This window comes from Oncorhynchus masou, unplaced genomic scaffold, assembly GCF_036934945.1.
Source record: "Oncorhynchus masou masou isolate Uvic2021 unplaced genomic scaffold, UVic_Omas_1.1 unplaced_scaffold_4278, whole genome shotgun sequence".
NCBI classification, from domain to species: domain Eukaryota; kingdom Metazoa; phylum Chordata; class Actinopteri; order Salmoniformes; family Salmonidae; genus Oncorhynchus; species Oncorhynchus masou.
The window spans coordinates 333-15,029 of NW_027010674.1; the positions used below are offsets into that span (position 1 = coordinate 333).

Sequence of the window (14,697 nt, forward strand, 5' to 3'; positions counted from 1 at the left end):
GAAATATACTATATGTCTGTCTGTGGGGACTGGAATATACTACATATCTGCTAACGGCTGTGAATGTCTGCTTTATAAATGTATGCCTTGGTAATGGTTTTAGTGATCGTCTCTCGCTTGTGTGTGTGTGTGTGTGTGTGTGTGTGTGTGTGTGTGTGTGTGTGTGTGTGTGTGTGTGTGTGTGTGTGTGTGTGTGTGTGTGTGTGTGTGTGTGTGTGTGTGTGTGTGTGTGTGTGTGTGTGTGTGTGTGTGTGTGTGTTTCTGCTACAGCCCGTGTGGGTCTCATGCACATCGGTGTCTTCATCCTGCTACTGCTGAGTGGAGAGAGGAACTTTGGCGTGCGTCTCAACAAGCCCTACTCTGTCCACGTACCTATGGACATCCCAGTGTTTACAGGGACCCACGCCGACCTACTCATAGTAGTAAGACTCTGCCATACAAGTTACAGTAGGTGACAGCATAGATATAGAATGAATAGAATATATCTCTGTGGAATACAGTGTGACTGTAGAAAATGGATTAATTCTGCAGGCAATATGACATTTTCTGTGATCTGCCTCTGTGTGTTAAATAAAAAGCCTCTCCAGTTATAGCTTGGTGTCTTTATTACACTTAGATTCAAATAGTATTTCATTCAAATATTTGTAATTGAGCCAGGAGTGCCAAATGGGCGGGGTTCTCTCTATTGGGACTCTTCCATTGGTTCCATTGCACCAAGCAAGATCAATGAAGCGCAGATAAAGCATTTGAATGGAAACAAATATTATTTGAATCCAGGTCCTATAGAAATATAATTGCTACAACAGACATCAAGGTCAATAAATGTTCTCTGATGGGTGGCTTGACAGCGATTGTGTGTACCCATAAGTGTTCCAGTCAAATTGCCCTTGTCCCTTCTAGTAATTCTATCTCTATGTCTGTACCTCTGTGTGATCTCCAGGTGTTCCACAAGATCATCACCAGCGGCCACCAGCGTCTCCAGCCTCTTTTTGACTGCCTGCTCACCATAGTAGTAAATGGCGAGTATCTCTGTACTGGCTCCATCTGCTGGTCAAATATGCACATGGTTCTTTATTTATTTATTCAACCTTCATTTAACCAGGAAAGTCCCATTGAGATACGTAGTCGACAACGTTACATTACAGCAGTAGTCATTACAGCAGTAGTCATTACAGCGTTACAGCGTTACATTACAGCAGTAGTCATTACAGCGTTACAGCGTTACATTACAGCAGTAGTCATTACAGCGTTACAGAGTTACATTACAGCAGTAGTCATTACAGCGTTACATTACAGCAGTAGTCATTACAGCGTTACAGCGTTACATTACAGCAGTAGTCATTACAGCGTTACAGAGTTACATTACAGCAGTAGTCATTACAGCGTTACATTACAGCAGTAGTCATTACAGCGTTACAGCGTTGCATTACAGCAGTAATCATTACAGCGTTACATTACAGCAGTAGTCATTACAGCGTTACAGTGTTACATTACAGCAGTAGTCATTACAGTGTTACATTACAACAGTAGTCATTACAGCGTTACAGCGTTACATTACAGCAGTAGTCATTACAGCGTTACAGAGTTACATTACAGCAGTAGTCATTACAGCGTTACATTACAGCAGTAGTCATTACAGCGTTACATTACAGCAGTAGTCATTACAGCGTTACAGCGTTACATTACAGCAGTAGTCATTACAGCGTTACATTACAGCAGTAGTCATTACAGCGCTACATTACAGCAGAAGTCATTACAGCGTTACATTACAGCAGTAGTCATTACAGCGTTACAGCGTTACATTACAGCAGTAGTCATTACAGCAGTAGTCATTACAGCGTTACAGCGTTGCATTACAGCAGTAGTCATTACAGCGTTACATTACAGCAGTAGTCATTACAGCGTTACATTACAGCAGTAGTCATTACAGCGTTACAACGTTACATTACAGCAGTAGTCATTACAGCGTTACAGCGTTACATTACAGCAGTAGTCATTACAGCGTCACATTACAGCAGTAGTCATTACAGCGTTACATTACAGCAGTAGTCATTACAGCGCTACATTACAGCAGAAGTCATTACAGCGTTACATTACAGCAGTAGTCATTACAGCGTTACAGCGTTACATTACAGCAGTAGTCATTACAGCAGTAGTCATTACAGCGTTACAGCGTTGCATTACAGCAGTAGTCATTACAGCGTTACATTACAGCAGTAGTCATTACAGCGTTACATTACAGCAGTAGTCATTACAGCGTTACAGCGTTACATTACAGCAGTAGTCATTACAGCGTTACAGCGTTACATTACAGCAGTAGTCATTACAGCGTCACATTACAGCGTTACATTACAGCATTACAGTGTTACATTACAGCAGTAGTCATTACAGCGTTACATTACAGCAGTAGTCATTACAGCGTTACATTACAGCAGTAGTCATTACAGCGTTACAACGTTACATTACAGCAGTAGCCATTACAGCGTTACAACGCTACATTACAGCAGTAGTCATTACAGCGTTACAACGTTACATTACAGCAGTAGTCATTACAGCATTACAACGTTACATTACAGCAGTAGTCATTACAGCGTTACAACGTTACATTACAGCAGTAGTCATTACAGCGTTACAACGTTACATTACAGCAGTAGTCATTACAGTGATACATTACAGCAGTAGTCATTACAGCGATACATTACAGCAGTAGTCATTACAGCAGTAGTCATTACAGCGTTACAGCGTTACATTACAGCAGAAGTCATTACAGCGTTACATTACAGCAGTAGTCATTACAGCAGTAGTCATTACAGCGTTACAGCGTTACATTACAGCAGAAGTCATTACAGCGTTACAACATTTAAAACATACAGTAGGCTACAATCGGCACAGCAACACGGCATCATGAGACAATCCGGTCCACAGGAAACATCTACACTCCTTTTTGTAACCTCAGACTCACAGGAAGTTCTGAGGTATTGAACAGTTCAATATTACATTACTTTGGGACAGTCCCTGAGATCACCTTAAACACCCAAACAGATGTACTCATTAAGTCATTCTTAGATGCTGTACTTGCATATTGAGATGTTACTTGCTTTTTAGTCAAGCAAGGATTAGGCTCAATCTGTGGTCACAATGTACAGTATCTCTACAAATGACTCCTTCTCCCTCTCCCCCACAGTGTCTCCCTACCTGAATGACTCCTCCTCCTTCTCCCCCACAGTGTCTCCCTACCTGAATGACTCCTCCTCCCTCTCCCCCACAGTGTCTCCCCTACCTGAATGACTCCTCCTCCTTCTCCCCCACAGTGTCTCCCTACCTGAATGACTCCTCCTCCCTCTCCCCCACAGTGTCTCCCTACCTGAATGACTCCTTCTCCCTCTCACCCACAGTGTCTCCCTACCTGAATGACTCCTCCTCCTTCTCCCCCACAGTGTCTCCCTACCTGAATGACTCCTCCTCCCTCTCCTCCACAGTGTCTCCCTATCTGAATGACTCCTCCTCCCTCTCCTCCACAGTGTCTCCCTACCTGAATGACTCCTCCTCCTTCTCCCCCACAGTGTCTCCCTACCTGAATGACTCCTCCTCCCTCTCACCCACAGTGTCTCCCTACCTGAATGACTCCTCCTCCTTCTCCCCCACAGTGTCTCCCTACCTGAATGACTCCTCCTCCCTCTCCCCCACAGTGTCTCCCTACCTGAATGACTCCTCCTCCTTCTCCTCCACAGTGTCTCCCTACCTGAATGACTCCCTCTCCCCCACAGTGTCTCCCTACCTGAATGACTCCTCCTCCCTCTCCCCCACAGTGTCTCCCTACCTGAATGACTCCTCCTCCCTCTCCCCCACAGTGTCTCCCTACCTGAATGACTCCTCCTCCTTCTCCCCCACAGTGTCTCCCTACCTGAATGACTCCTCCTCCCTCTCCTCCACAGTGTCTCCCTATCTGAATGACTCCTCCTCCCTCTCCTCCACAGTGTCTCCCTACCTGAATGACTCCTCCTCCTTCTCCCCCACAGTGTCTCCCTACCTGAATGACTCCTCCTCCCTCTCCTCCACAGTGTCTCCCTATCTGAATGACTCCTCCTCCCTCTCCTCCACAGTGTCTCCCTACCTGAATGACTCCTCCTCCTTCTCCCCCACAGTGTCTCCCTACCTGAATGACTCCTCCTCCTTCTCCCCCACAGTGTCTCCCTACCTGAATGACTCCTCCTCCCTCTCCCCCACAGTGTCTCCCTACCTGAATGACTCCTCCTCCTTCTCCTCCACAGTGTCTCCCTACCTGAATGACTCCCTCTCCCCCACAGTGTCTCCCTACCTGAATGACTCCTCCTCCCTCTCCCCCACAGTGTCTCCCTACCTGAATGACTCCTCCTCCCTCTCCCCCACAGTGTCTCCCTACCTGAATGACTCCTTCTCCCTCTCCGCCACAGTGTCTCCCTACCTGAATGACTCCTCCTCCTTCTCCCCCACAGTGTCTCCCTACCTGAATGACTCCTCCTCCCTCTCCCCCACAGTGTCTCCCTACCTGAATGACTCCTCCTCCTTCTCCTCCACAGTGTCTCCCTACCTGAATGACTCCCTCTCCCCCACAGTGTCTCCCTACCTGAATGACTCCCTCTCCCCCACAGTGTCTCCCCTACCTGAATGACTCCTCCTCCCTCTCCTCCACAGTGTCTCCCTACCTGAATGACTCCTCCTCCCTCTCCCCCACAGTATCTCCCTACCTGAATGACTCCTCCTCCCTCTCCCCCACAGTATCTCCCTACCTGAATGACTCCTCCTCCCTCTCCTCCACAGTGTCTCCCTTCCTGAATGACTCCTTCTCCCTCTCCCCCACAGTGTCTCCCCTACCTGAATGACTCCTTCTCCCTCTCCTCCACAGTGTCTCCCTACCTGAATGACTCCTCCTCCTTCTCCCCCACAGTGTCTCCCTACCTGAATGACTCCTTCTCCCTCTCCCCCACAGTGTCTCCCTACCTGAATGACTCCTTCTCCTCCACAGTGTCTCCCTTCCTGAATGACTCCTTCTCCCTCTCCCCCACAGTGTCTCCCCTACCTGAATGACTCCTTCTCCCTCTCCCCCACAGTGTCTCCCTACCTGAATGACTCCTCCTCCTTCTCCCCCACAGTGTCTCCCTACCTGAATGACTCCTTCTCCCTCTCCCCCACAGTGTCTCCCTACCTGAATGACTCCCTCTCCTCCACAGTGTCTCCCTACCTGAATGACTCCTCCTCCTTCTCCCCCACAGTGTCTCCCTACCTGAATGACTCCTCCTCCCTCTCCCCCACAGTGTCTCCCTACCTGAATGACTCCTCCTCCCTCTCCCCCACAGTGTCTCCCTACCTGAATGACTCCTCCTCCTTCTCCCCCACAGTGTCTCCCTACCTGAATGACTCCTTCTCCCTCTCCCCCACAGTGTCTCCCTACCTGAATGACTCCTTCTCCCTCTCCCCCACAGTGTCTCCCTACCTGAATGACTCCTCCTCCCTCTCCCCCACAGTGTCTCCCTACCTGAATGACTCCTCCTCCTTCTCCTCCACAGTGTCTCCCTACCTGAATGACTCCTTCTCCCTCTCCGCCACAGTGTCTCCCTACCTGAATGACTCCTCCTCCTTCTCCTCCACAGTGTCTCCCTACCTGAATGACTCCTTCTCCCTCTCCTCCACAGTGTCTCCCTACCTGAATGACTCCTCCTCCTTCTCCTCCACAGTGTCTCCCTACCTGAATGACTCCTCCTCCCTCTCCTCCACAGTGTCTCCCTACCTGAATGACTCCTTCTCCCTCTCCCCCACAGTGTCTCCCTACCTGAATGACTCCTTCTCCTCCACAGTGTCTCCCTTCCTGAATGACTCCTTCTCCCTCTCCCCCACAGTGTCTCCCCTACCTGAATGACTCCTTCTCCCTCTCCCCCACAGTGTCTCCCTACCTGAATGACTCCTCCTCCTTCTCCCCCACAGTGTCTCCCTACCTGAATGACTCCTTCTCCCTCTCCCCCACAGTGTCTCCCTACCTGAATGACTCCCTCTCCTCCACAGTGTCTCCCTACCTGAATGACTCCTCCTCCCTCTCACCCACAGTGTCTCCCTACCTGAATGACTCCTCCTCCCTCTCCTCCACAGTGTCTCCCTACCTGAATGACTCCTTCTCCCTCTCCGCCACAGTGTCTCCCTACCTGAATGACTCCTCCTCCCTCTCCTCCACAGTGTCTCCCCTACCTGAATGACTCCTTCTCCCTCTCCCCCACAGTGTCTCCCTACCTGAATGACTCCTTCTCCCTCTCCCCCACAGTGTCTCCCTACCTGAATGACTCCTCCTCCTTCTCCTCCACAGTGTCTCCCTACCTGAATGACTCCTTCTCCCTCTCCGCCACAGTGTCTCCCTACCTGAATGACTCCTCCTCCTTCTCCTCCACAGTGTCTCCCTACCTGAATGACTCCTCCTCCCTCTCCTCCACAGTGTCTCCCTACCTGAATGACTCCTCCTCCCTCTCCTCCACAGTGTCTCCCTACCTGAATGACTCCTCCTCCCTCTCCCCCACAGTGTCTCCCTACCTGAATGACTCCTCCTCCTTCTCCTCCACAGTGTCTCCCTACCTGAATGACTCCTCCTCCCTCTCCCCCACAGTGTCTCCCTACCTGAATGACTCCTCCTCCCTCTCCCCCACAGTGTCTCCCTACCTGAATGACTCCTCCTCCCTCTCCCCCACAGTGTCTCCCTACCTGAATGACTCCTCCTCCTTCTCCTCCACAGTATCTCCCTACCTGAATGACTCCTCCTCCCTCTCCCCCACAGTGTCTCCCTACCTGAATGACTCCTCCTCCCTCTCCCCCACAGTATCTCCCTACCTGAATGACTCCTCCTCCCTCTCCCCCACAGTGTCTCCCTACCTGAATGACTCCTTCTCCCTCTCCGCCACAGTGTCTCCCTACCTGAATGACTCCTCCTCCCTCTCCTCCACAGTGTCTCCCTACCTGAATGACTCCTCCTCCTTCTCCTCCACAGTGTCTCCCTACCTGAATGACTCCTTCTCCCTCTCACCCACAGTGTCTCCCTACCTGAATGACTCCTCCTCCCTCTCCTCCACAGTGTCTCCCTACCTGAATGACTTCTCCTCCCTCTCCCCCACAGTGTCTCCCTACCTGAATGACTCCTCCTCCTTCTCCTCCACAGTGTCTCCCTACCTGAATGACTCCTCCTCCTTCTCCCCCACAGTGTCTCCCTACCTGAATGACTCCTCCTCCCTCTCACCCACAGTGTCTCCCTACCTGAATGACTCCTCCTCCCTCTCCCCCACAGTGTCTCCCTACCTGAATGACTCCTCCTCCCTCTCACCCACAGTGTCTCCCTACCTGAATGACTCCTCCTCCTTCTCCCCCACAGTGTCTCCCTACCTGAATGACTCCTTCTCCCTCTCACCCACAGTGTCTCCCTACCTGAATGACTTCTCCTCCCTCTCCCCCACAGTGTCTCCCTACCTGAATGACTCCTCCTCCTTCTCCTCCACAGTGTCTCCCTACCTGAATGACTCCTCCTCCTTCTCCCCCACAGTGTCTCCCTACCTGAATGACTCCCTCTCCTCCACAGTGTCTCCCTACCTGAATGACTCCTTCTCCCTCTCACCCACAGTGTCTCCCTACCTGAATGACTTCTCCTCCCTCTCCCCCACAGTGTCTCCCTACCTGAATGACTCCTTCTCCTTCTCCCCCACAGTGTCTCCCTACCTGAATGACTCCTCCTCCTTCTCCTCCAGTGTCTCCCTACCTGAATGACTCCTTCTCCCTCTCACCCACAGTGTCTCCCTACCTGAATGACTCCTCCTCCTTCTCCCCCACAGTGTCTCCCTACCTGAATGACTCCCTCTCCTCCACAGTGTCTCCCTACCTGAATGACTCCTCCTCCCTCTCCTCCACAGTGTCTCCCTACCTGAATGACTCCTCCTCCCTCTCCTCCACAGTGTCTCCCTACCTGAATGACTCCTCCTCCTTCTCCTCCACAGTGTCTCCCTATCTGAATGACTCCTCCTCCCTCTCCTCCACAGTGTCTCCCTACCTGAAGAGTCTGTCAATGGTGGCAGCCAACAAGCTGCTCCACCTCTTGGAAGCCTTCTCCACCAACTGGTTCCTCTTCTCCGGCTCCCAGAACCACCATCTTGTCTTCTTCCTGCTGGAGGCCTTCAACAACATCATCCAGTACCAGTTTGATGGTGAGAGGACCAGTGTTTACCCAGCCTGCTCCTCTCAGAACAGGTTACATGTCTGACTCCGTAGAATAGCATACGACTGTGTTTGGTCCTGCCAGAGTCTGATCTGTTGGTATTGCTGCTGACTCTGGACCACAGATACCGACTAGTGACGGGGGTTTGAGTCTGTCTCTGCCACTCTCCTACCTGGGCCCCTCTATAATCTATTTCCAGGCTCTCAATTCCTCACTGTTCGGAAAATGGAAAAATAACTACAATATGAAAGGGAATTGTATTTAGTCTATTTATATGTTTCTTACTTTCTGTGGCTTCAGTCAGTAGAAGGACTATCCACTGCCTGCCTTTGATGTGCTGCTGTGTCTTATCAATGTAACCCTCATAACCCCTTACTCTTAAATCTTCCAGGAAACTGTAACCTAGTCTACGCCATTATCCGCAAACGCAACTTGTTCCATCAGTTGGCCAGCCTGCCGTCCGACCCCGCCTCCATCCAGAAGGCCTTGCTGAGGAAGAGAAAGTCACCAGACGCCATCAGCGGCATCTCCCGTACCAGCTCCCAGGAAACGGTGTCCATGGAGGGTTCGCGTCCGGCCGTCCCCGCCGAGCCAGGAACGCTGAAGACCAGCCTGGTCGCTATACCAGGTGCACCACCGATCTATAACAACTTATATACAGTGCCTTCGGAAAGTATTCAGACCCCTTGGCTTTATCCACATTTTGTTAGGTTACAGCCTTTTTCTCAAATTGATTAAATCCTTTTCCCCCTCATCAATCTACACACAATACCCTATAATAACAAATAAAAAATATTTTTTATACATTTTTGCTAATTTATAAAAAATTGAAATGAGATATTACATTTACATAAGTATTCAGACCCTTAAACTCAGTACTTAGTTGAAGCACCTTTGGCAGCGATTACAGCCTCGAGTCTTCTTGGGTATGACTCTACAAGCTTGGTACACCTGTATTTGGGGAGTTTCTCCCATTCTTCACTGTAGATCCTCTGTAGATCCTCTCTTATTTTTATTTCACCTTTATTTAACCAGGTAGGCCAGTTGAGAACAAGTTCTCATTTACAACTGCAACCTGGCCAAGATAAAGCAATGCCTCTATCAGGTTGAATGGTGAGCAATGCTGCACAGCCACAGTGCCTTGCGAAAGTATTCAGCCCCCTTGAACTTTGCGACCTTTTGCCACATTTCAGGCTTCAAACATAAAGATATAAAACTGTATTTTTTTGTGAAGAATCAACAACAAGTGGGACACAATCATGAAGTGGAATGACATTTATTGGACATTTCAAACTTTTTTAACAAATCAAAAACTGAAAAATTGGGCATGCAAAAGTATTCAGCCCCTTTACTTTCAGTGCAGAAAACTCTCTCCAGAAGTTCAGTGAGGATCTCTGAATGATCCAATGTTGACCTAAATGACTAATGATGATAAATACAATCCACCTGTGTGTAATCAAGTCTTTGTATAAATGCACCTGCACTGTGATAGTCTCAGAGGTCCGTTAAAAGCGCAGAGAGCATCATGAAGAACAAGGAACACACCAGGCAGGTCCGAGATACTGCTGTGAAGAAGTTTAAAGCCGGATTTGGATACAAAAAGATTTCCCAAGCTTTAAACATCCCAAGGAGCACTGTGCAAGTGATAATATTGAAATGGAAGGAGTATCAGACCACTGCAAATCTACCAAGACCTGGCCATCCCTCTAAACTTTCAGCTCATACAAGGAGAAGACTGATCAGAGATGCAGCCAAGAGGCCCATGATCACTCTGGATGAACTGCAGAGATCTACAGCTGAGGTGGGAGACTCTGTCCATAGGACAACAATCAGTCGTATATTGCACAAATCTGGCCTTTATGGAAGAGTGGCAAGAAGAAAGCCATTTCTTAAAGATATCCATAAAAAGTGTTGTTTAAAGTTTGCCACAAGCCACCTGGGAGACACACCAAACATGTGGAAGAAGATGCTCTGGTCAGATGAAACCAAAATTGAACTTTTTGGCAACAATGCAAAACGTTATGTTTGGCGTAAAAGCAACACAGCTCATCACCCTGACCACACCATCCCCACTGTCAAACATGGTGGTGGCAGCATCATGGTTTGGGCCTGCTTTTCTTCAGCAGGGACAGGGAAGATGGTTAAAATTGATGGGAAGATGGATGGAGCCAAATACAGGACCATTCTGGAAGAAACCCTGATGGAGTCTGCAAAAGACCTGAGACTGGGACGGAGATTTGTCTTCCAACAAGACAATGATCCAAAACATAAATCAAAATCTACAATGGAATGGTTCAAAAATAAACATATCCAGGTGTTAGAATGGCCAAGTCAAAGTCCAGACCTGAATCCAATCGAGAATCTGTGGAAAGAACTGAAAACTGCTGTTCACAAATGCTCTCCATCCAAACTCACTGAGCTCGAGCTGTTTTGCAAGGAGGAATGGGAGAAAAAAAATTTCAGTCTCTCGATGTGCAAAACTGATAGAGACATACCCCAAGCGACTTACAGCTGTAATCGCAGCAAAAGGTGGCGCTAGAAAGTATTAACTTAAGGGGGCTGAATAATTTTGCACGCCCAATTTTTCAGTTTTTGATTTGTTAAAAAAGTTTGAAATATCCAATAAATGTCGTTCCACTTCATGATTGTGTCCCACTTGTTGTTGATTCTTCACAAAAAAATACAGTTTTATATCTTTATGTTTGAAGCCTGAAATGTGGCAAAAGGTCACAAAGTTCAAGGGGGCCGAATACTTTCGCAAGGCACTGTAACTACTATCTGAACACTACCAGGTACAATAACTGCTGTATCTATAACTGCTATCTGAACACTACTAGGTACAATAACTACTGTATCTATAACTACTATCTGAACACGAGGTACAATAACTACTGTATCTGCACTATTGTAAAGTGGCTGTTCCACTGGATTTCAGAAGGTGAATTCACCAATTTGTAAGTCGCTCTGGATAAGAGCGTCTGCTAAATGACTTAAATGTAAATGTAAATGTATAACTACTATCTGAACACTACCAGGTACAATAACTACTGTATCTATAACTACTATCTGAACACGACCAGGATTCTATACCAGGTACACAACTGCACCTCCCCCATATGGACTCTCTCAACACAACAGTTATCATCCAGTGGTGTGTCATAGTTTTGTATGAACTGACATATAGCGTCAGTCCCTTCAGGACCACAAAGGAAATAAAACTCTGTCTTTATTGTGCTATCTCTGTCACATTCGGAGCACCTTTGTACTGTGTGGATTGTTTTACTGTGCAGTCAAATCAATCCCTGTCTGCAGCCATTGACAAACTGACTGAGAAGTCTCAGGTGTCAGAGGATGGCACCATGATCTCTGTGCTGAAGATGGAGCATTCACACGCGTCACACCACACAACCCAGGCTGACCACACAACCCAGGCTGACCACACACCCCAGGCTGACCACACACCCCAGGCTGTCCACGGCGCCATTGTAGGGGCCAGCGACACAGAGTCTGTTTCTGGAAGGGACAATGAGGTAAGTGTGTGTGTGTGCGTGCGTGCGTGCGTGCGTGTGTGTATGCGTGTGTGTGTGTATCAGTCATCAGTGTTCTATGTTCTCAGGATGTTTTCTACACTGAGGCAGAGATGGAGAGAAGGCGCATGTCAAGCACATCATCCACCATCTCCTGTACCTCTCAGTCTCACTGGGCCCCTACACCAGACTGGGTGAGTAGGTATCAATCTCACTGGTCCTCTACACCAGACTGGGTGAGTAGGTATCAATCTCACTGGTCCTCTACACCAGACTGGGTGAGTAGGTATCAATCTCACTGGTCCTCTACACCAGACTGGGTGAGTAGGTATCAATCTCACTGGTCCTCTACACCAGACTGAGTGAGTAGGTATCAATCTCACTGGTCCTCTACACCAGACTGAGTGAGTAGGTATCAATCTCACTGGTCCTCTACACCAGACTGGGTGAGTAGTTTTAATAGTAAAATTAAATATTGTCATTTAGAAGACAGTTTTATTCAAGACCACTTAAAGAACAGTCAACATAGACAGTGAATGCGGGACTCAAACCCACAACCCTGGTGTTGCCATGGCCACACGAACCCACAACCCAGGTGTTGCCATGGCCACACTCTAACCCACAGATCCATTCTACATAGAACCCTCTGCAAAGGGTTTTACCCAGCACCAAAAATGGTTCCCCAATGAGGACAAACTGAAGAACCCTGTATGGTTCTACTTAGCACCTTTTGTTCTAAGAGTGTAACGTGTCGCTTCCTTCTCCCTCAGGTCCTCTCCTGGAAGTGTAAGCTCCCCCTACAGACCATAATGCGTCTGCTGCAGGTGCTGGTCCCACAAGTTGAGAAGATCTGTATCGACAAGTAAGTCAAACATCACTGGTCAGATTGGTCATCAAAGGTTTACTTCTATGAAGTGTCAGTAGATGCTGTGAAGTTATTTTATTATATATATTATAAGGTATGTTATTATATAGTTTCTAACTTTGCTCCCAACCCCCTCATACAACACACACCATCCATTTTGGAAGAAACACTTTAATAACTGATGATATTTAAATATCTGTTTTTATGTATGTGGAGCCAAAAATATATTTTCTCTCTCTCTCAGAGGTTTGACAGACGAGTCTGAGATCCTGAAGTTCCTCCAGCATGGTACCCTGGTGGGCCTCCTGCCCGTCCCCCATCCCATCCTCATCCGGAAGTACCAGGCCAATGCCGGCACGGCCATGTGGTTCCGCACCTACATGTGGGGAGTGGTCTACCTGCGGTGAGTAGGGCATGATGGGAGCTGTAGTCCTATGGTATTTCACTCATTTTCATGATTCATGTGGGGTTTCATCTGTGTACTTCTTTCTTCTGGGATGTGTTCATTTGGCAACAAACAGAAGAAAATGAATTAAGCAGGGAGGGACTTCCTGAACATTTTTCAAACGTTCCAATGCGTTCTCTCTTCCTCTTCGATCTAAGAGGAAATAGTCTTCCAATGTATTTAACATTTGAAACCTTTATTTGTCTTCACAGCAACGTGGACCCGCCCATCTGGTACGACACGGACGTACGTCTCTTTGAGATCCAGAAGATGTAGATAACAGGAAAGAGATGTTGACTGAAGATGGGACTACTTCCTGTCTTGTTCCTGCCCCTTCCTCCTACTGGCACTCTCTCCCTTGAACCTCACCTACCTTCAACTTGCCTCATCATCATCATGCTTGCCCTTCACACCTTCTCTTTGACTTTCCCCCGGTTGTGCAAATGTAATGTGGTCAATATTGAGAAAGGGGGAGGATAGCTAGCACCTACTCCAAAAGCAGGAGGTTGAGTTGTAAAGGGTTGGAATTACAGGGGGGCTAAGAGGGGCTGGGCACCCCTTTTACAAATCAGGACCTCATATCAGAATTGAAATATCTATGTGAAGCCATACCAGAAGTGTCATAGACATAAACAATGGGCACCCACAAGGGTCAATGTGTAATTCAAACCCCTAGACATGGATGAGGATAGGACTATTATCTACACTGTGTAAGTACACCCTGAAACCTCAAGACTACAGAATGTCTGTCAAAGCACTGAGACATTAGTGTTAGCAAGCAAACTGTCCTTCCTAATCATGGACTCCATGTTAAAGCTCTGTGTGAAAATCAGCTTTGATGGAGAGAGTATGGAGAGAGTATGGGAGACATTGGTTACACTTTATAACGACCTTTATGAAGACATTATATAAACTTAAACATGTTCACAAATTATTATACATTTGTAGGAATTCCAATGCTTCTAAATACAGAAATGTTTACTGTTGCTTATTCATGAAATGTATTATAAAGTGTCAAAATTACGCTTTTAGTTAGCAGCCTAAAATATTCTTGGATTGGCATTGCTATTTCACATGGATTGTATTTGCCACATTAAAGCGAGAACGTGTCATGTTGTGAAATTGCACTTCCTCCAATGAGACCTTACTGCTGTGCTCTTTGTAAAGTGGCAATGTGACAAGGTACTGCATCTCGCCAAGAACTTGAAAAGGACACTATTGTCTGTTCCAGACTGAAAGAAACAAATATCCAAACTGACTTTATGTTACTGTGTAAAAGTCAATGGCTATATCTTACATGTACATTGTTATATTTGTCTGCATGTCATTCTGCAATCAGCCTTGTCGACTGTAAATACTGTGTTTGATGTTTAAAGTAGTATTTTTTCTTGAACTATACAGAATACTATATTATAAACTATTCATAAAGGAACCAGCAAAGCCTTTCAATTATTTTATTTGTATTTATTACGGATCCCATTAGTTCCTTCCAAGGCAGCAGTTACTCTTCCTGGGATCCTGGGATCCAGCAACATTAAGTTATATACAATTTAATGACATTACATTTCACCACATATTAAGTGTGTTCCCTCAGGTCTCTACTACCACATATTTACATGACAAAATCCAAATGTACGTGTGT

General features: G+C 47.2%; 1 protein-coding gene across 1 annotated transcript; it reads left to right on the forward strand.

The window, feature by feature from the left end:
- The first annotated feature begins 276 nt into the window (after window positions 1–276).
- Window positions 277–14,474, forward strand: LOC135534994 (protein HID1-like). The gene is made up of 9 exons (XM_064961752.1): window positions 277–422; window positions 941–1,019; window positions 8,043–8,207; window positions 8,610–8,846; window positions 11,531–11,748; window positions 11,835–11,939; window positions 12,516–12,607; window positions 12,855–13,013; window positions 13,268–14,474. Exons 1-9 carry the CDS (start codon window positions 285–287, stop codon window positions 13,329–13,331), a joined length of 1,257 nt encoding a protein of 418 aa, XP_064817824.1. The 5' UTR covers window positions 277–284; the 3' UTR covers window positions 13,332–14,474.
- Window positions 14,475–14,697: the final 223 nt, after the last annotated feature.

Excerpts from the sequence above, each read along its gene's own strand:
- LOC135534994 (XM_064961752.1), top strand. The coding sequence starts at position 285 with ATGCACATCGGTGTCTTCATCCTGCTACTGCTGAGTGGAGAGAGGAAC. Across the intron at positions 1,020-8,042 it reads GCTCACCATAGTAGTAAATG|TGTCTCCCTACCTGAAGAGT; the intron begins GCGAGTATCTCT and ends TCTCCTCCACAG. Across the intron at positions 12,608-12,854 it reads GAGAAGATCTGTATCGACAA|AGGTTTGACAGACGAGTCTG; the intron begins GTAAGTCAAACA and ends TCTCTCTCTCAG.